The following is a 19,530-nucleotide window of genomic DNA, read 5'->3' as shown; positions in this document are numbered from 1 at the left end:
TTGTAGAGGATAATACAATTAGAAATATAAAGATGTGTTTGGCTTACAGTTGTATTCACCTGTTCAGACAGACCTTTAACTAATCCGTCTGCAGAGGGTTTTAGAGGGTTTTATATCTAAACAAATAATTCAACACTATAATAAGGAACACACACACACACACACACACACACACACACACACACACACACACACACACACACACACACACACACACACAGTGAACAGCGTCTGCTGAACAAAAGCAAAGAAAGTGATTAAAACTTACACTGAAACTCTTTCTAAAACCTGAAATACTGAAAAGAATTATTAAATAAAGCCTAAATTATGACATTATTGCTTTAAAACAGACCAAGTCTCCTTTGCCAAGAAGCTAAACTCCAGATTAATGCCTTGCTCACTGACCACACAGATCATTGTGTGTCACTCAGTGACAGTAATGAATTCTGTGAAGAGTTATTTGACTCCTCCAGGGTGATAAAGATAAAACTCAATAAAAGTCATTCTGTCACACGTCTGATTTTATTAGACTTTTATTCGCTGTAGTTGTGATTCAGAGGAGTAATTAGGACATCCAGGGGACATGCTTCTGTAAAGACGTAGATATTTGTCCCTAATGGACCAGAGAGCCCTGGATTAGCTGTGACTAATAGAGGCTAATAAAGACGAATGAGGATCATCTGCTTCCAATCAGTGCAGCTGTAAATCCAGATGCAGACACATGTCACTCTGTGGGATCAACCCTGGGATCAGACCTTTATGTGAGCTGTAAATGCATCCCATCATATCATGATTGGTTCCCGTGGAGGCTGAGGAAGACTTCCTCCACAACCAGGAGTGGAAACAACTAATTCTGTGTACAATTGGATCTCAGAATTAAAGAAGCACAGAGCAGGATTAGTGAAGAAATATACATTAACTCATTCAATGCCAGCCATTTTCAGTTTCTACCCCCTCAGCCAGCTGTTTGAGAGCATTTTGACTGATTTTTAAAAACCCACAGAATATTTTGTACTATGACAATCTGAATTCCAGATTCTGAACACCACATTATGAAAGATTAAAGTCTCTAATTTCATCAGAAAAAATAATTTTGTTTCTAGCTTGTTTCGTTCTTCTGTAATCAGTAGTTGAATAGAGGCAGGTTTCACTCAAATCACCAGTTTGTGACAAAAAGCTGAGAAAAACGTCTTTTTCTGAAAAAACCTATTAGTGACTTTGAAGCAATTGTTTTTTTTTTTTTGCTTTAGTGACACCTCAACATTGGTTTCCTTCTATAAAACTACAAAAACAACTCTAAGACAGGGCTTTTGATGGCAACATTAATATTATTTTTCTATCTGGATCAGAGCTGAATGGATTTCTTACTGTATTTTGGCGTTCCTCCAAGTCTCTCCCCCCGTCAGTCTGCACACACGCCACTTCCTCCTCATTCCGGACATGCCAAGTCTCACCGCTTGCTCCGTGTTTTTGGTTGTTTCCTCTTACCATCGCGACACTCTCAATAGTCCACTTAGTTCCACACATGCTCTGGTCGAATGTGTGCTGCTGTGAGCTTCAGCATTAATTCTCGTGGTGCCATTTTCTGTCTTGTAAACTCCTTTCCTCTCCCTCTGAGCTCTGCTCATAATGGGTGATCTCTCATCCAAAGGTGCTCTGCTACCACCTACATGTCACCACATCATGGTACAAGTTAGATATTCACAGGAGAACTTCGTCACACTGTCTCCTAGTAAACCCAGCCGAAAAAACACAACTCACGTATATAGACGTGAATGACACTCAGTGAGTTATTTTATAAGAATTAATGTATATTTTTTCACCCATTAGCGAGTGATAATGCATTCAAAAGCAAAAATAACTAGAAAAATTGCATTTCCTGAATAAAATGGGCAGTGGCTATCTGTACAGTTGCCGTATCAATATACCGACATTCTATCTGAACGCAGCGCCCCTATTTGGCAAGTTTAGGTTACGTGACAAAGACTAAACCTTACCCTAAACCTAACCCTAACTCGAACCCTGACTTTGAAAATTGTTGCAATATTGGGTTATTATCAACCCTAAATCTAAACCTAATCCTAAACCTAACCCTAAAATGTTACGTACGTGTACTTAAGGTAACCGTAGCAATAGCGCCGGGGGTTGTCCATACGGCAACCACAAATAGACACTTTCAACAAAATGTGAGCGAGGATGCATGGGCTGATATTTGCAGCTGCTGAACCCTCTATGAAATAATGCAGAAGATATGATGGAAACAGTTGAAAACAATAGATATAGGCTTTAACATGTTGAAATATTAACACGTTTAAGGATCTGAAACAATCTAAATAAAGTTGAAAAATGCCAAATTGCGCCTGCTCTGGACGAAACTCACAATTTTGAAGCAAAAAAAGTGTTCATTTTAATTGTGTGTGTGTGTGTGTGTGTGTGTGTGTGTGTGTGTGTGTGTGTGTGTGTGTGTGTGTGTGTGTGTGTGTGTGTGTGTGTGTGTGTGTGTGTGTGTGTGTGTGTGTGTGTGTGTGTGTGTGTGTAGGGTCAACGTCTGGTCCCTGGTGACGGTGACCAGTGTTGTTACTGCACAGGTAAACACATTCACGCTCTGCTTATTGATATGAATACAAATAATATAAATATTGTCCTGGTGTTTTCTCTTAAAACACAAGGATCCGTTTTAGAAATTAAAAACATTTAAAAGAGTTCATTCACAGCTTTTAAAATGAGATGCACGTATAAATGTTCTCCTTTGAATGATTCAACGCTTTCTAATGTGTGGCTCCACCAGGAGAAAAACAAACACTAAATGTAACATCCAGCCCACCCACTGTCACTGTCACATCCCAGCCTGAGGGGGGCGCTACTCCTCAGATTCCCACATTCCCACTTCATCCTGGAGGTAATAAACTATGAACAGAAGCTGTTTTGGTCATTTATTCTGATATTTAACCTTCTATCTTTGTTTTCTCCATGGTGCAGAGGAGTGCAGGTCTCCTCTGGGGGTCCAGACTCTTCCAGCTTCTAGTTTCACAGCTTCATCCCAGCAGGGGGGTCATCCTCCTGAAGCAGCTCGTCTCCATTCCTGGGACGCTCACAGGGACCTGCAGGTACTCACCTGTTGGTAATTATTAATATTTAATGATCACTTGGTGATTCTGTGAACGTCATGTCCAGGGCTGGAGTCCAGAACCCGAAGAGTACAGGGACCTCCCTCAGCACAGACCTGGAGACCCTGGTCCAAACCCCTACATCCAGATAGACCTGCTGAGGTCCTACAACATCACAGGTAAACCTTCATCTGATGGAGCTGTGAACACCAGGCTGTGATTGGTTGATTTAAAGCTGTATATACACATGTGTCCCTGTGCTCTAACAGGGGTTCTGACCCAGGGTGGGGGGGTCTTTGATACCTTCGTGTCCAGCTTTTATCTCCAGTTCAGCTCTGATGGGAGGCACTGGTTCACCTACAAAGAGCTGGTCTCTGATGACAAACTCAGACCAAAGGTCAGAAAGGTTTTCTCACCTTTATCTCAGATCTTTTAACTGAACAGCTTCCAAGACAAATTATTACTATTAATTATTAATACTATTTATGTGTAATTTATTCTAATTAGTCACAAGCAAAGTTTTAGCAGACCTGCTTTTCCTGCAACAGCTCACGCTCAGTATCAGAAGCAAGAGTATCTCTCTATGTCTGTGTATCTCTGTCTGTCTGTTCAAAAGTAGAAAAAAAAACAATCACAGTTATCTATTGGCCTGACCCCTGCAGCAGAAAAATGATCATCAGCAATGATGACAAATTGTGTCTTACTTTTGTTGTTTCTTATCAAAGGTTGCTCTATCTGTGCATAAAACTCCATATTTTGATCAATCCAAATCATGTAGTCAGATAGAGACCACCATTACACACATCTGAGCATTTCTCAGTCGAGAAATCCGTCCAATGAGGCACATAGTGCTAAAATGGCAGGTCCCTCCTTTACCCGGCTCTGATTGGCCAGGGCTAAAGCCACTCCCATCATGTTTGTTATCACCAACTTCTACAAGCTCTGAGTTTTACAAAGCAGTGTCAAGCATTGCTGAGCTAAACACATGCGTAACCGCACCAAAAAGTGGAACCAAAAATAGCATTACGCATGGCACAGCAGAAACCTGTATAAAAGTGGATATGTGTTTATTTCAAGCAAAATTGCAACACCTAGTGGTCAAACATGAAACCAATAATGATTGGAATCAAATTTGTGTAAAACTCTGGCACAGTTGTGGCAAAGTGGGCTTCCATCTGAACTGTTTTGTACAAAAACATGTGTATCTTTGGCCTAATGTTTATTATAATCACCAAACTTGCTGCATTTAATATCAATACATTAGTTTAATCATTTCAACTTTTATAGCCTTTGTTTATGAGAATTTGCTTTATATTTGATGTAAATCTCTAGGGGTTTTTTAGGCCCATTACAGTATTTTCTATTTAAAACATGATTTATTGTCACTCAGTATCACATAGTTTCAAAATTTCACATAATCTGTAACCACTGAGGGTCCTACTTCAATGTGAACAAAAATTTGCCATGTAGGTTATGGAGAAGTTTAGAAAAACGTTTTTGGTTATAGGTATGGGATTTTCAAAGAAAAGTGGTCTGGGCTTAAGAGGTTAGAAAATATAGAAATAAATAAATTATCTTTCAGGTCTGACGAATTTGAATGAAATATTTTCACATGAAACATAATGAAAGTTTATTTTAAAAACTGTAGTGCATCAGTGTGACATGCAGGACTTTTCTTTTTAAAAAATGTGTAGATTAAACGTAGTCATTGTTGCCTCATTAAGGAACGATTGCACACACCCTTCTTCACCGGTTGTCCCTTGAAGCCCACTCTGTGGATGTTCTCAGGTGTTTCTTGGTAACCATGACGATGGGGGCGTGGCAGAGGTATGGTTGGAGAGGATGGTGTCGGCCCGTCTGGTTCGTCTGCTACCTTATGACTTTCAGAACGGGATCTACCTCAGACTGGAGGTGATGGGCTGTGCTGAAGGTAGACCTCCTGCTTTATTTACATCCTGTGTGTGTGTGTGTGTGTGTGCGTGTGCGTGTGTGTGTGTTTATTTGGTGTGAAACCACTGGTTCTCCGTCCCCAGCGCGTCCCACCACTGGCTGCAGAGAGGAGGAGTTCCAGTGTGTGAATGGACTGTGTGTAGCAGCAGGTCCGGGTGGAGCGGTGTGTGATGGAGATGATGACTGTGGAGATGGATCTGATGAGATAAACTGTGGTGAGTGTGTAACACTGATCTACAGTGACGACCTTTGACCTCTTCTGAAGCTCTGACCCAGTGTCATGTGACGTCTCCTCCTCAGAGGTCGTCCCACGCTGTCCTGAGGGTCAGTTCTCCTGCTCTCCACCAGGAGGTTGCATCCACTCACATCAGGTCTGTGATGGAACATTCCAGTGTCCCAGTGGAGAGGATGAACGGGGATGTCCTCAGACTAACAGGTACAGCTTTATATCATCTTTATAATGTTTATGTTTTTGCTGTGTTTCATTGGTTCTCTCCTCGCTCACAGAACACACACACCCACAGCTGCTCCTCTCAGGACTCCATCGATGGCTGCTGTTACTCATCCTGCTCTGAAGCCTACGGTGAGGAACCTTTGGAACCATAAACTCTGCTTTCTCTCTTAGTTATCACTTTAAAGTCTTCTCAGTGTGACAATCTGAGCTAATGCTAACAGTTAAGAGACATTACATAGGTTCTAATGTTTATAAACATTCCTCCACTACAATTTAGATGTTAGAACAGTTAAAAATCGATTCATAGGTATCGTGGTTGATATCGATTTTCTGAAAATTGAATCGCAGTACTTTTTTTAACTAGCAGAGGGCGCTATCCACAAGTGTAGGTGGCGGGCGGAATCTGCTAATACTTTATTTCTGGCCGCCTTCTACTCTTAAACATGTTAATAAATGATTCCTTACCCCTTTAGCACCGAAGGAATATCTGTAATATTACTTGAATATCTGTAAAAGTCACGTTTTTCTATTAGCTCTGTCTGCTAGCATAGCTTCTCTTCTTCACTGCTAGATATCTGCATGCCAACCGACCACTGGATTACCAGCGCCCTCTGCTGGTCCAAACAAATATGACGTAAATGAGTGCAATCACTGTTTTTTTTTTTTTTTAAAGTCCAATTGTTAAGGCACAAAATACATTTTCAGTTGCACTTTTAAAAAGAAAAAGAACTATTATGCAGTTTTGCATTGTTTATTATAGAACCAGAATTTAAATTAATAGGCTTCATTTTCATTTGTATTATTCCTTTTTTTATTTCATTCAAGATTTATTTTTAGTTAAATTGCATTGTTTTTAATAGTTTATCAAGGAATTCTTTTGACAATGAAAAATAAAAGGAAAATAGTACAGTATTTTCTAGTTTTTTTCCCAAAAAAAAAATTTGTCTACAGTCCCATTTTGTAAAATAAATCGTGAGAGAATCGTATCGTGAATCGAATCGTATCGGGAGTTGAGTGAATCGTTACATCCCTAGCTATCAGGTATCAAGATAACCTCTGTCATTGGTCAGACCAAACGGACTCAGATGAAACGTCCTCAGTTTTCAAAATAAGTCATCAGACACGATGCCCTCAGGCTGTAAAACACCACATCGTGTTTTATTTTGAAGAAACCAGAAATACACATGATGTCATCAATATGTGCTGCTTCTGATATGAGAGTTAGTAAAAGCAATTTTTTATTTCTTTTTTGTAATTATATCAATGTTTCATTTAACTATTTATGTATGTATGTATGTTTTAATGTATTTATTTATTTTTTATTTTTTAAAAGAAGAAGAAGAACTGCTTTTAAACTTGCTTAAAAATAAAACGCCATGTCGTGTTTTACAGACTGAGGCCTTCGAGTCTGATGACTTTTATTTTGAAGCCTGAGGCCGTTTCTTTGGTTTGACAAGTGAGAACGTTTCTGAATGTTTTCACATCTTGAAACGAAGTTCATTAAAAGTGAGGCTGTTTCATCTGGCGGAGGTTTTGCTGAGTCATGAGTCCATTTGGTCTGACCAATGACAGAAGTGTTCCTGATACCTGATACCTCACTCTGAGACCTGAGGATGTTCTATAACATCTACACCGTTCGCCATCTTAATTTCTGCTGTCACTCACCTACTTGTCATTTATTAGTGATAACTCTACATGTGACCACCAATAGATGTTCTTTTTCTGTTCCTTGTTATTCTGATGTGATTAACTCTAAAATCCCATTGGTCAGCAGCTTGTTTAGATGCAAAAACCATTCACGAGCTCCTTTGATCATTTACGGTGGAATGTGGGCGTGTCAAGGGCGGGACAGGAAGTAAATTCACCTGCTCAAACATTATCTAATCTCTGCTAATGCTTCTTAATGTTGCATTTACAGGTTACAGGACCAGGGTCTAGAGGTTGGTCTCATACATATGTCCTAAAGTGACTTCATAAGTGTAGTTTTGAAGTGTTTTCTTCTAGAACACGTGTCAAACTCAAGGCCCGGGGGCCAATTCTGGCCTTTTAGAGCATTTAACTTGGCCTACAGTAGAAAGTAAAGAAATGACAGAAAAAAACATGAAGAATCAATGTGTAAATTACCAACCAATTGAGTTATAGATATCTCAGTCTTCAAAATTCATACATTTACTTAAACTTCATATTATTTGCAGTGCATGCTCATAGTTTTCCCATGTTATATCACACATAAAAACACTCATCATTTTTATTTTTTTTCCAAAAATCCTGCAATTTTCCTCAAATTATTCCACAATATTTCCCCAAATTAAATGAATATTAATCACAAAATGAAGTAAATTCAAGGACTGAAATCTGTCATAGTGCTTGGATATTGTTGGTGCTTTACATACTTAACAAAAAATTTAAATGTGGAAGAGCAATTTAGGACACGTGGAAATTTCTTGTTTTCCATCATATAATCTGTGGCCCGCTTGAGATCAAACTGGTCTGTGTTTGGCCCCTGAACTAAAATGAGTTTGAAACACGTGTTCTAAAGTGAGGAGGTGTTTAGAGGTGTTTGTGGCTCATGTGCTGCAGGTATCTGCTCTTCTCCTCTGGGGCTAGAAGACGGTAGAATTCGTTATGGTCAGCTGACCTCGTCCTCACACCGAGAGAACAACCCTGCAGACGCCGGACGCCTCAACATCGTCCCTAACGTGTGAGGATTCTACTGCTAATGCTAATGCTAGTTCCTGTTTAGAGCTCTGTGTGTGTGTGTGTGTGTGTGTGTGTGTGTGGTGTGCGTGCGTGCGTGCGTGTGTGTGTACCACACACACATACAACTAAATATGTAGTTAATAATTATTAAAATAAGTTTCATATCAAGCTTTAACATTTCAAAAAGGCTCAGATGCCCACACCATAAATATTAAAACTTATATTGTCATTGATTAGGAAGCCTAACAAGGTAATCAATAGATAGGAAATAAATTAGATGATAGATAATATTTTTTTGTGTATTTTACAGCTGATTTAGGACTCGTTATCATTAGAGATGCTAACAGAAAGCTAACACAAGAGGAACGTTCACTTTTATTAGGTTATTTATTTTAGGCTCAATAATTGTGATTGATTGTAATTGAACTGTAGTAATTGAGAACGGAATTGTAATTGACTTTCTGAGGATAAAAAAAAAAAAATTGTAATTTAACTGTAATTGGACAAAATGCAGGTTACTGTCATCGTAATTGAACATGGGTAATTGAACGTAATTGTAACTGAAATACCCTGGTGTGTACCCACAGGCAGATCATGGAGCCTGGTTGGAGCCCTCTTCCCACAGACCCTCACCCATACCTGGAGGTGGACTTCCTGGAGCCTACGTGGGTGTCTGGGGTGGTCCTGCAGGGCAGTGAGCGTATGTGGGGCTACCTGAGCAGATACAGACTGGCCTTCGCTCTGCACAGCACAAACTTCACAGACTACACAGAGGAGGAGGAGCCTGGTGGACCTGCTCAGGTTCTGGGTTCTTTCATATTAGAGAACGTTGCTTTAGAAGCTTCTGTTTCTATGTGTGGCTCCTGTTGGTTCTGCAGGTGTTTCAGGTGCGGATGGTGGGTCGGACCCCTGTGACGCGCTGGCTAGGGCGGTTGGTGAGAGCTCGCTACATGAGAATCATCCCCACAGAGTTCAGACACATGTTCTACCTGCGGGTGGAGGTCCTGGGCTGCAGAGGAGGTCAGTTAGTTCTTCTAGTTCTGTTCTCTGAGTCCTGGACAATGACCCAAACCTCCTTCTGTTGGACCAGATGAGCTGGTCACGTCTCAGAGTCCAGGAGAGACAGGGATGCAGAACCAAACCCACATCACAGGACCACCAGGTTTCCATGGTGACAGGACCACAGGTGCCCCTGGCCTCCACAGCACCCAGCCCCATGATGGCCATCCTGGAGTAGCAACTACTGGTCTGTAGAACACGATTGATTATTTTCACTTCTTCAACAGAGTGTTTATTTCTCTAAGCCTTTGATGTTCAATTAAATTCAATTCAACTTTATTTATATAGCACCAATTACAACAAAAGTCATCTCAAAGCGCTAAATGTTCTCTCTACAGAACCCATGGGGCGTCCTGGAATGCACGTCAGCACGCCGCTCCACCGCGGGAGGCCTGGACTTCAAACCACAGCCGGTAAAACAGAGTGATAGTGTTATTTATTTATTTATTTATTTATTTATTTATTCAGTTTATTTCCGACATGGTTGCATTCACGGAAGTTTTGTTATTCTTTTTTTTTTTTTTTTTTTTTTTTTGTACATGCCGAAAAAGGAGACGAGAGAAGCAGTTTGCTTATCCAAGTCCCATCCCCTGTTTTATATACAGAAAATTTACATCAAAGCTTGTCTCTCTGGTCAAACAGTCTGTACACAATTTCATTTTTTTTTATGTAGGATTTATTCTCATCTGTAGTCAGTGTTGTCTTTTTTCATTCCTCCTCTCTATCGTTGTTCGTGTCGTCCTTGTTCCCTGCAGATTTCATTCAATCCAATCCAATCCACTTTATTTATATAGCACATTTAAACAACAAAACATTTCCAAAGTGCTGAACATGCGACCACAACAATAAAACCAAAACAATACAAATGAGCTCTGCCACTAAATGAGTATAAAACAATAAATAAAAATAAAACAGTTTAAAAGAATAAATATAAATAAAAACACATTAAAAAACTATAAATAAGAATAAAACTCAAAAACATAAAATAAAAGACACAGAGGACCACACAACTTACGCGGTGCTAAAAGCCAGAGAATAAAAGTGAGTTTTGAGACGAGATTTAAAACACTCCACGGTGGGGGCCGTACGGATGTGGAGGGGAAGAGCGTTCCACAGCTTAGGGCCGACAACGGAAAACGCTCTGTCCCCTTTAGTTTTACGGTTCGCCTTCGGAACCACGAGCTGGAGCTGGCCCTCAGACCTCAAAGCGCGCGGGGGTCGGTAAATTTGGATGAGGTCTGTGATATACTGAGGGGCCAGTCCATTCCAAGCTTTAAAAACAAACAATAAAATTTTAAAATCAATTCTAAATTTAACAGGGAGCCAATGCAAAGAAGCAAGGATTGGGGTGATGTGTTCACGCTTTTTGGTCCCTGTTAAAAGTCGTGCCGCTGCGTTCTGGACTAACTGCAAGCGGTAAAGTGCCTTTTGGCTGATGCCCAAGTAAAGTGCGTTGCAGTAGTCCAGACGGCTTGAAATAAAAGCGTGCACGACTTGTTCAAAAAGATTAAATGATAAAAAAGGCTTAACTTTGGATAAAAGACGAAGATGATAAAAACACGATTTTAAAACGCCATTGATCTGTTTATCAAATTTAAAATCACTGTCTATGGTGACGCCAAGGCTGGTGACTTTGGGATGCAAATACTTTTGGAGTGATCCCAAGTCTGCGAGGGTACATCCAAATGCCATTATTTCTGTTTTTCCCTCATTCAGTTTTAAAAAATTCTGGGCTAACCAAGCCTTGACGTCACCCAGACAGTGGAGCAGGGGTGACAGGGGGCTGTGGTCATTCTTTGCAATGGGCATGTAAATTTGACAGTCATCTGCGTAGAAATGGTAAGACATGCCATGTTTCTTAAAAATCTCTCCAAGTGGGAGGAGATATATAGCAAAAAGAATGGGACCCAGGATAGATCCCTGGGGGACTCCACAGTTAAGTGGGGCAGAAGATGAAGTGGAGTCCCCCAGCCTGACGGAGAATGACCTCTCCGACAGGTAGGACCTAAACCACTCCAACGCGGTCCCCCTGACACCCACGCGATCTCTTAGGCGATCTAAAAGAATTGTGTGGTCGACTGTGTCAAAAGCAGCCGTCAAGTCTAAAAGCACTAAAATGGCAGAACCTCCAGAATCAGTCATTAAAAACAGGTCATTAAAAACCTTTAAAAGTGCAGATTCAGTACTGTGCAAAGCTTTGTAGCCTGACTGATATGGGTCTAAAGTGCCATTTTCATCTAAAAAAGGTTGCAACTGTGCAAAAACGCATTTCTCTAAAATTTTCGATACCAATGGTAGTTTGGAAATTGGGCGATAATTCGCCAAATTTGCAGGGTCAAGGCCAGGTTTTTTAATCAAAGGCTCAACTACAGCTTTCTTACAAAAAGCTGGCACTATGCCAGTAGCCAAGCTGCTGTTGATGATCTCCCTAACAGAAGAGCCAATGGTGTCCCAAACCTCTTTAAAAAAGCGAGGAGGGACCGGGTCTGTGGGACAGGAGGAGGGTTTAAGTTTTTTAACTATCCCTGTGAGCACAGACAATGACACAGACTCAAACTGACAGAAAACAGCGCAACATTGAGTGGATACACAACTCCACACTGAAAAGGGAGATATGTTGGCCCTAATAGCAGCAACCTTCTCATTAAAAAAGGAGAGGAATTTTTCACAAGTTCCACTTGTCATCTCCAATGAAGTGGACGGACTCGGATTAAAAACAGAACCAATCGTTTTAAAAAGAACTCGAGGCTTACTGACATTATTCGAGATCAAGTTAGAGAAATATTGAGTTTTTTCAGCTTTAACAGCACTTTGATAGTTTCTCCAGCACTCTCTAAGAATCTGGTGTGAGACCTCCAAGTGGTCCTTCTTCCACCTCCGCTCTGCCCTCCGACACTCACGCCGAGCTGTGCGCGTAGTGTCATTGAGCCACGGTTCCTGCTTTGGCTTAGGACATATGGCTCTGAGGGGAGCAACACTGTCCAAGACTTCAGAGCAGGTGGAAGTAAAAGAGTTCATCAATTGCTCTGTGTCCATAGATGCAGCGGAGTTTAGATGATCCAGAAACGATGCAGTAAAAAGAGGAGAAAAAGCAGCGGCCGTGTCGGGCTTAATAACACGACCATGACGCACGCAAGACAGCTTCACCTCCAAGTCCAAAATAAGATCAAACATGACAGGGCTGTGGTCAGAAAACACGGCATCTCCAACAACGACATTGTTCCCAGGAAAACCACAGGACAACACAATGTCTAGCGTGTGCCCGTGCACTTGTGTGGGGCCAGTGACATGTTGCGTCAGATTAAAAGCTTCCACCAAGTCCAAAAACTCTCTGGCCATGGGTTTAGAAGGACAACATACATGCACATTAAAATCTCCGACAATTAAAACCCTGTCATTACGCGTGAGCACACAAGCAACAAATTCATAAAAGTCTCTAATAAAATCCTTGTTGTGCTTCGGTGGTCTGTAAATGACAGCGCACAGTACTGGGTCAGCCTGTCGCAGCTCAAAACAGCTCAGTTCAAATGAAGAAAAAGACCTCTCAGATACCACTTTGTGATAAAAGCAGTTCTTTAAAACAGTAGCTATACCTCCGCCACGACCAGTGGTTCTCGGTACGTTGATAAAAGTACAGTCTGGAGGTAATAACTCTGAGAAAGCAGTAGACTCACCGCTGTTGATCCAAGTCTCTGTTAAAAACAGTACATCCAAATCGCACGATGTAAAGAAGTCCTGGAGGATGAAAGTTTTATTTGCCACAGACCTCGCGTTCACGAGTGCGCACCTCGTAGAAGCTGTAGTAGCCGCCTGAGCTACCCAGCTCAGCGGCCTGAGGTTAGCCGGGGACACACCGTCAGAAACCCGGAAAGAAGAGCGGCGAGGGCGCAGCGCGCAGAGATCCTCCCGTTGTCCGATAATGGGCACCAACCAAGCGCCAACTGGAGCGAGTGTGCGTCGTGAGACATAGCGGAAAAAACAGTCTCTGTAATCCCGTGGAAGTTCCGAGGACCACACCGCGGTGGGAGAAAGAGCCAACCAGGCTTTCAGCTTCACGAGCCGACCGGATCGGACTCCTCGGCGTTTACGCTTCCTGGGCAGCGGCGCATTCACCCTGAGGAGGTGCGCAGGCAGGTCGGCCAGGTAGAATGAACCTGACTTGTTGTTTGCATCACGAATGGTACACGATTGCACCGTTTCTTTTATTTTTAGCAATTCTTGGCAATTATACACCAGCAGTGAGTCGATGGTCCTTGTAACAGATGTTAAAATCAGCATAAAACAAATAAAACTGAGCAGAGCCAAGCGGCACACCAGACACACCGGCGCCATCTTAGACATTGACATTCACCGACTTTGTTTACGTTCCTCTGCATCAAGGTTATTCTAGCTGTTAATAGCTATTGACAGTGCTGTATTTTCCAATGTTAGATTTAACCTTTTCTCGTATAAACACATTACTATGTCTTAGTTTATAAGCAGTAATTTAAATGTGACCCAATAAGGGAAGAATAGATTATCTTCAGTGTTTTGGTATGTAGTATTTGTTGTAATTTCCATAGGATGTAGTTCTGTTTTCAATGTTTTGTCTTGAAGATGTTTTTTATATAATGTATTTTTTTTTTTTTTTTTGCATGTGTTTGCCTATGTTTCTGGGTGGATGTTGTCGTTCGTATTAAATATTGTAAGTATTGGTAAATGGTCGGAGATGTCATTTATTAATATATTATATCTATCATTTTGGTTGGTTAGCATCTGTAGATCCTATAGAACAGGCCTGACAGCTCTTCATGATCTACTGTGTTAGGGGTGGGGTTATAATTGTAAATAACTACTACAATTATATTATAATATTATTATTACTAATACAAATATTAAATAATTATTTAATATTTGTATAATATTAAGGCAAGGCAAGCAAGGAAAATGTATTTGTATAGTGCATTTCATACACAAAACAATTCAATGTGCTTTATATGAATAAAAACATTCAACAGTTTTAAAATAAATAAGAACATGAAATCAGCAGTAAAAACATTAAAAATCTCCCTCTCAGTCATACGTAGTAGAGAAAAAGAAACGCCTTTAACTTGGATTTAAAAATGTTTTAAAGAGCTGACTTCAGCTCTGCTGCAATTTGTTCCACTTCTTTGTATTAAAATATAAAAATAATATTGAAACAGTAACACTTAAAATATATTTTTTTTAAATACAATGATGAAAAATATTTTGAAAATGCAAAGCACCACTTCATCAAAGACACAGTAGCACACAGAGCGTTTCACTTTGTTCTTTAAAAAAACTTCATTAGCTTCCACACGTAGGTTGTCTGATGATGCTGATATTAAATATATTGTACCTGGTCGGGTCTGTCTTTAGGGCTGGTGGAGGTTCTTCTTTTAATGATTATTTGAGGTTATAAATGAACAGATTAGTGCGCTAGCGCCCCCTCAAATGGAGGTCAAAAACTGAATTGTTAGGTTTCATTTTTAGTATACATGACTGTGCTGCTCTCATTCATTTATGAGGTCTGTGGCCCAAGTGCGCGATTGAGACAAAATGCCTCCGCGATCGACGTATTGTGCACCCCTGCTGTCGATGTTTAACGTCTGTGTTGGTTGGTCTGTAGAACCGTGGTCAACCACAACCTTCCATGATGGGGGCCGTCCTCGGGTTCTCTGTGTGGACGGACAGTTCTCCTGCAGCTCCTTCGGTTGTGTCGACTCAGCTAAAGTTTGTGACGGGAGGCAGGACTGCTCGGATGGCTCGGATGAAGAACGCTGTGGTAGGTTGTAGTATCAGATCAGGTCATATGATGAGAAAAATGATCTCTAAGGCTGGACATTATCAGGCACCGCCGTGACCCCACAGAGGCCGCTGCCCACCTCCTGCTCTGAGAAGCAGTTCTCCTGTGGGAGTGGGGAGTGTGTCCATATGGAGCGCCGCTGCGACCTGCAGAGAGACTGTTTGGATGCGTCTGATGAGACAGACTGCTGTAGGTTCACATGTACAGTAGAAGTGATGATGTGGTGATGTGTTGACCGCCTCCCTCTGCTGTCCTCCCCCAGTGGACTGCATAATGTCCCCATGGACGGAGTGGAGCGCCTGCAGCGCTTCATGTGGTCTGGGGTCCTTGTTCAGACAGAGGGAGGTGGTGAGGGCCCCTCTGCCTGGAGGGGTCTGTGATGGACCTCAGTTTGACACCAGAGCCTGTTTCACACAAGTATGTTCAGGTATGAGAACCAATCAGTGCAGCCACACCCCTGACTGTCAGCCAATCACAGGCAGTTACTGACCTCTAACTGTCAGCCAATCACAGATCACGTCACTGACCTCTAACTGTCAGCCAATCACAGATCACGTCACTGACCTCTAACTGTCAGCCAATCACAGATCACGTCACTGACCTCTGACAGTCAGCCAATCACACACAGGGTTACTAACCTCTGACTGTCAGCCAATCACAGGCAGAGTTATTGACCTTTGACAGTCAGCCAATCACAGACAGGGTTACTGGTGGGCTCTGATGGTCAGATATACAGTAACCTCCCAGCATGCATCACTACCCTCTGTTTCCTCACAATAATAATGTTTGACTGTGTGCGTGTGTGGGTGTAGTTGATGGTGATTGGTCGGAGTGGTCGGGATGGTCACAGTGCGATGTGGAGTGTGGGGGCGGAGTCAGTCAGAGGAACCGCAGTTGCTCGGCTCCGCCCCCTAAGAACGGAGGACGTGAATGTGAGGGAATGAGTCGACAAAGTCAGAGCTGTAACACACGGCCATGCACGGCACACACAGGCACACAGACAGGTGAGGATGTGAGGTTTACACACACACACACACACACACATTGACTGAGTGACTGACTGTGTGTGTGTGTGTGTGTGTGTGTGTGTGTAGGCTGTGCTGCAGACATGGTCCTGGTCACAGAGGAGGACTGTAGGGCTGGTAGATCTGAACCCTGTCCTCCAACTTGTTCACAGCTCAGCCTGAACTACAGCTGCTCCTCAGGATGTGTTCAGGGTAGGAGCGACATCATCACACGCCATCATAAAACGCCCTCAATCTGTAGTCAGTCAGTCATGTGACTGGTTAATAAAGTTGTTACTGACCTGAGCTCAAAAGGTGCGTTCACACTGGATGTGACTTCAATAACTATAGTACCTTAAATTGCCCATGATTAGTCGCTTGAAGATTGTTGCGCTTTTTAGTCCTTGCTCCAGTGAGAGTGCTGCACTGAGAGGGCTGCACACTTCTTCTACAGCAACATGTACTTACGGTTTAAATGCTCAACTTATGCAGTTACTAAAGGATGAGTTGATTGAAAATATACTTATTTTAAATCTAAATAGCTGTAAACGTGCAGCCGTAGAGGAAGTGTGCAGCCCTCTCAGTGTAGCCTCCGGCTTTGCAGACACACCTTTCTATGACCGAGGGAGTGACGTAGGGAGAAACTCAAGTCGCAATACAGCGTCACTCAAAGTTGCTTGAAAAGTTCTAATTAATCAACTTTGAGTGGCTTGTTGCGTGACCTAGTCACTGAAATCGTGCCTGTCGCCTCCGTTGAAGGGAGGTTGCTCGACGTTGCATTTACATTGATTTTAAATGTAATCGAGGCACTGAAGTTGCTGAAGTAGCATTCGGTGTTAACGCACCTTTACAACATCAGCACCAGTTTAATCACTCCGTCTGGACTTACTCTTCTCCTTCAAGTTCAAGATCTTCTTCCTCTCATCTTCTCTGTCCTCAGACCAATGTTCTGCATCTGCTCACTGGACTTCCTGATTTCGCTCCATCCTTGGAATGTTACCCTACAATTCTCCTACACACATCTTGTCTCTCTGCCTTTTCTGCCAAACTTGTCCAGTAGGAGCCGTCTGATTGGCTCGTTCTTCCTCTTGTTCCTTTTGCTTAATCTCACTAAACACCTGAACATCCTCAGCTCTGAACCTCCAGGTTAACCTCCTGTCCACTGATCCCCTGCTGTCCTGTAGACCTACACATGAAGCTGCACCTTCTGTCACAGATTCATTGAAGCTGATGATCTTTGCAGGCTGTCGTTGTCCAGATGGGCGTTTCCTTCAGGATGGTCGATGTGTCAACTCCAGCCAATGTGTGTGTTTGTGGGAGGAGCAAACGCTGCTGCCAGGACAGATGGTTCGAATGTCTGAGTGTGGGACATGGTGAGAATCACAGCTCTATATCTACTGATGGTCTGAGCATGTGCACACCTAAAGAAAGATGTTTGTTATCCACTCTCAGTCTGTGCAATGGGGGCAGAATCAGCTGTGACACATCTGGCTGTGTGGCCTCCTGCCATTGGTCAGCATGGTCCTCCTGGTCAGCATGTGACGTTGCTTGTGGTTTGGGTTTACAGCAGCGCTACAGGTGAGCCTCTTTAACCTCTTAAGCCCCAGCCTTTTTTCACCTCAAATCCCATACCCATGACAAATAACATTTTTCTAAGCTTCTACAAGACCGACATGGCTAATTTTTGTTCAGATTGAATTAGGACCCTTAGTGGTTACAGATTATGTGGAATTTTGGAAATATTTGATACTGAGTGACAATAGATTATGTTTTGAATACAGAAATCTGTAGTCCATCTAAAAAAAACTGGAGATTTACACCAATATAAAGCCAAATGTCATGGTCAAAAGCTGTAAAAGCAGAAATAATTGAACTAATGTATGGATGTATCAACTGCAGCAAGTTTGGTGATAATAATAAACGTTAGGGCAAAGATACACGTTTTTGTACAAAAAAGTTCAGGCTAAATCCCACTTTGCCACAACTGTGCTTTCCACAAATTTGGAAACAAGCATGTAACTGTAATATGTCATTCAAATAGATTCCAATCATTATTAGTCTTATGTTTGACCACTAGATGTTGCAATTTGGTTTGAAATAAACACATATTAAACACATATAAACACATATTCATTCTTATTTAGGTTTTTGCTGTGCCATGCGTAATGCTAATTTTGGTTCCACTCTTTGGTGTCCAGTTCAGCAATGCTTTGGCCAATCAGAATGATTGACAGTGTTGGAAAGCTGAGAGCCTGTAGACATTGGTGATATCAAATGATGGGAGAGGGAGTGGCTTTAGCCCTAGCCAATCAGAGCTGGTTAAAGGAGGGACCGGCCATTTTACGCACAAGCGCTAAGCGCTCATTGGATGGATTTCTTGGCTAAGAAGTGCTCAGATGTGTGCAATGGTGGTGTCTATCTGATGACACAATTTGGATTTATCAAAATATGGAGTTTTATGCCCATTGGAGCAACTTTTAATAAGAAACAACAAATCCCTTCAACCTTGAACAAGGACAACTTATCAGTTTGTCCACTGAGACTACAGTACAACCAGAAGTGGCCAAAGACCTTCTCTGCGTCTACAGGATATAAGAGGAGGTAGATCAAGCTTTAGAGCAAGAGCTCCTGGAAGCAGATAGACCATCTGCACACTTTCATGACACAATGGCAAAGAAGAAACTGAAAATATTCTGACATCAGAAAGTAGCCATCGAGCCATGACCATGCCAAGGAGGTGATCCTAAAGGCTGAGAGGACCCTATTAGACCAGATGATCCTTGTTGCCAGACATTTGGAGAAGAATGTTTTTCCAGCAGAGATTATCCCAGAACCATCAGCAACCATCATTGATGAGATGAGTTCAGAAACCAAAGGGGAACAGCATCCAGTAGTAGAGAAAACTACTCTACATCCTTCCAACAAGACAAGGCTCATCATGTTCCTGGTAGATTAATGAATGGAAAGCAGAAGTTAAAGGACAAGGTGTGGTTTGGTGATCTTGACGCAGAGCTGTTCACATTTGACAAACAGCAGTGGAAATAGGTTCCAGAGCTCGGGCCTCACAAGAAGAAGCAGAATCTGGCTACTAGTCAGTTGTCATTACTGCTGAGGAAACAGACGTCATGGTCCTGTGTCTGGGTAAAAAGCTCATGTCCCATACGTGTGGAACGAAGAACTGGACCAGATTCATTGACATCACCAAACGAAGCTGTGTACTGGGAGGTAGTGTCCGTGAAGCCTTGATTGGTATGTATACCGTATCAAGATGAGAACCCTTAAGCAGGTGAAGTTGAATAAGACCATCGTGATGCTTTCTAGGAACTAGGTATCTACAGAACTGTTCCAGAAGCTACAGGAAATCACCTTCCACATGTACCTGCCTTCTTCGTACATAACTAAGGTGAATAAGCTTTGGTCAGAACCCTTTCTGTGTCACACGTGGAGAAG

General features: G+C 42.0%; 1 protein-coding gene across 1 annotated transcript in view; it reads left to right on the top strand.

Annotated features, from left to right (window-relative positions):
* The window catches only part of sspo (SCO-spondin), a 102,071-nt gene that overhangs the window by 34,123 nt on the left and 48,418 nt on the right, over positions 1-19,530 (top strand). Inside the window, exons 40-61 of the mRNA XM_028434689.1 lie at positions 2,540-2,588; positions 2,789-2,899; positions 2,980-3,107; positions 3,175-3,286; positions 3,377-3,504; positions 4,896-5,037; positions 5,141-5,272; positions 5,358-5,493; positions 5,565-5,640; positions 7,430-7,451; positions 8,092-8,212; positions 8,799-9,012; positions 9,090-9,231; positions 9,302-9,457; positions 9,609-9,683; positions 14,900-15,055; positions 15,122-15,265; positions 15,339-15,503; positions 15,889-16,080; positions 16,171-16,293; positions 17,324-17,453; positions 17,533-17,658. Coding sequence (XP_028290490.1) covers positions 2,540-2,588; positions 2,789-2,899; positions 2,980-3,107; positions 3,175-3,286; positions 3,377-3,504; positions 4,896-5,037; positions 5,141-5,272; positions 5,358-5,493; positions 5,565-5,640; positions 7,430-7,451; positions 8,092-8,212; positions 8,799-9,012; positions 9,090-9,231; positions 9,302-9,457; positions 9,609-9,683; positions 14,900-15,055; positions 15,122-15,265; positions 15,339-15,503; positions 15,889-16,080; positions 16,171-16,293; positions 17,324-17,453; positions 17,533-17,658 — 2,780 coding nt within the window. The remainder of the gene's footprint in view (positions 1-2,539; positions 2,589-2,788; positions 2,900-2,979; positions 3,108-3,174; positions 3,287-3,376; positions 3,505-4,895; positions 5,038-5,140; positions 5,273-5,357; positions 5,494-5,564; positions 5,641-7,429; positions 7,452-8,091; positions 8,213-8,798; positions 9,013-9,089; positions 9,232-9,301; positions 9,458-9,608; positions 9,684-14,899; positions 15,056-15,121; positions 15,266-15,338; positions 15,504-15,888; positions 16,081-16,170; positions 16,294-17,323; positions 17,454-17,532; positions 17,659-19,530) is intronic.

The sequence above is a fragment of the Gouania willdenowi genome, chromosome 20 (assembly GCF_900634775.1).
Source record: "Gouania willdenowi chromosome 20, fGouWil2.1, whole genome shotgun sequence".
Taxonomy (NCBI): Eukaryota; Metazoa; Chordata; class Actinopteri; order Blenniiformes; family Gobiesocidae; genus Gouania; species Gouania willdenowi.
Note: the sequence above shows the minus strand (reverse complement) of the source record. Positions and strands in the feature narration are given on the sequence as shown.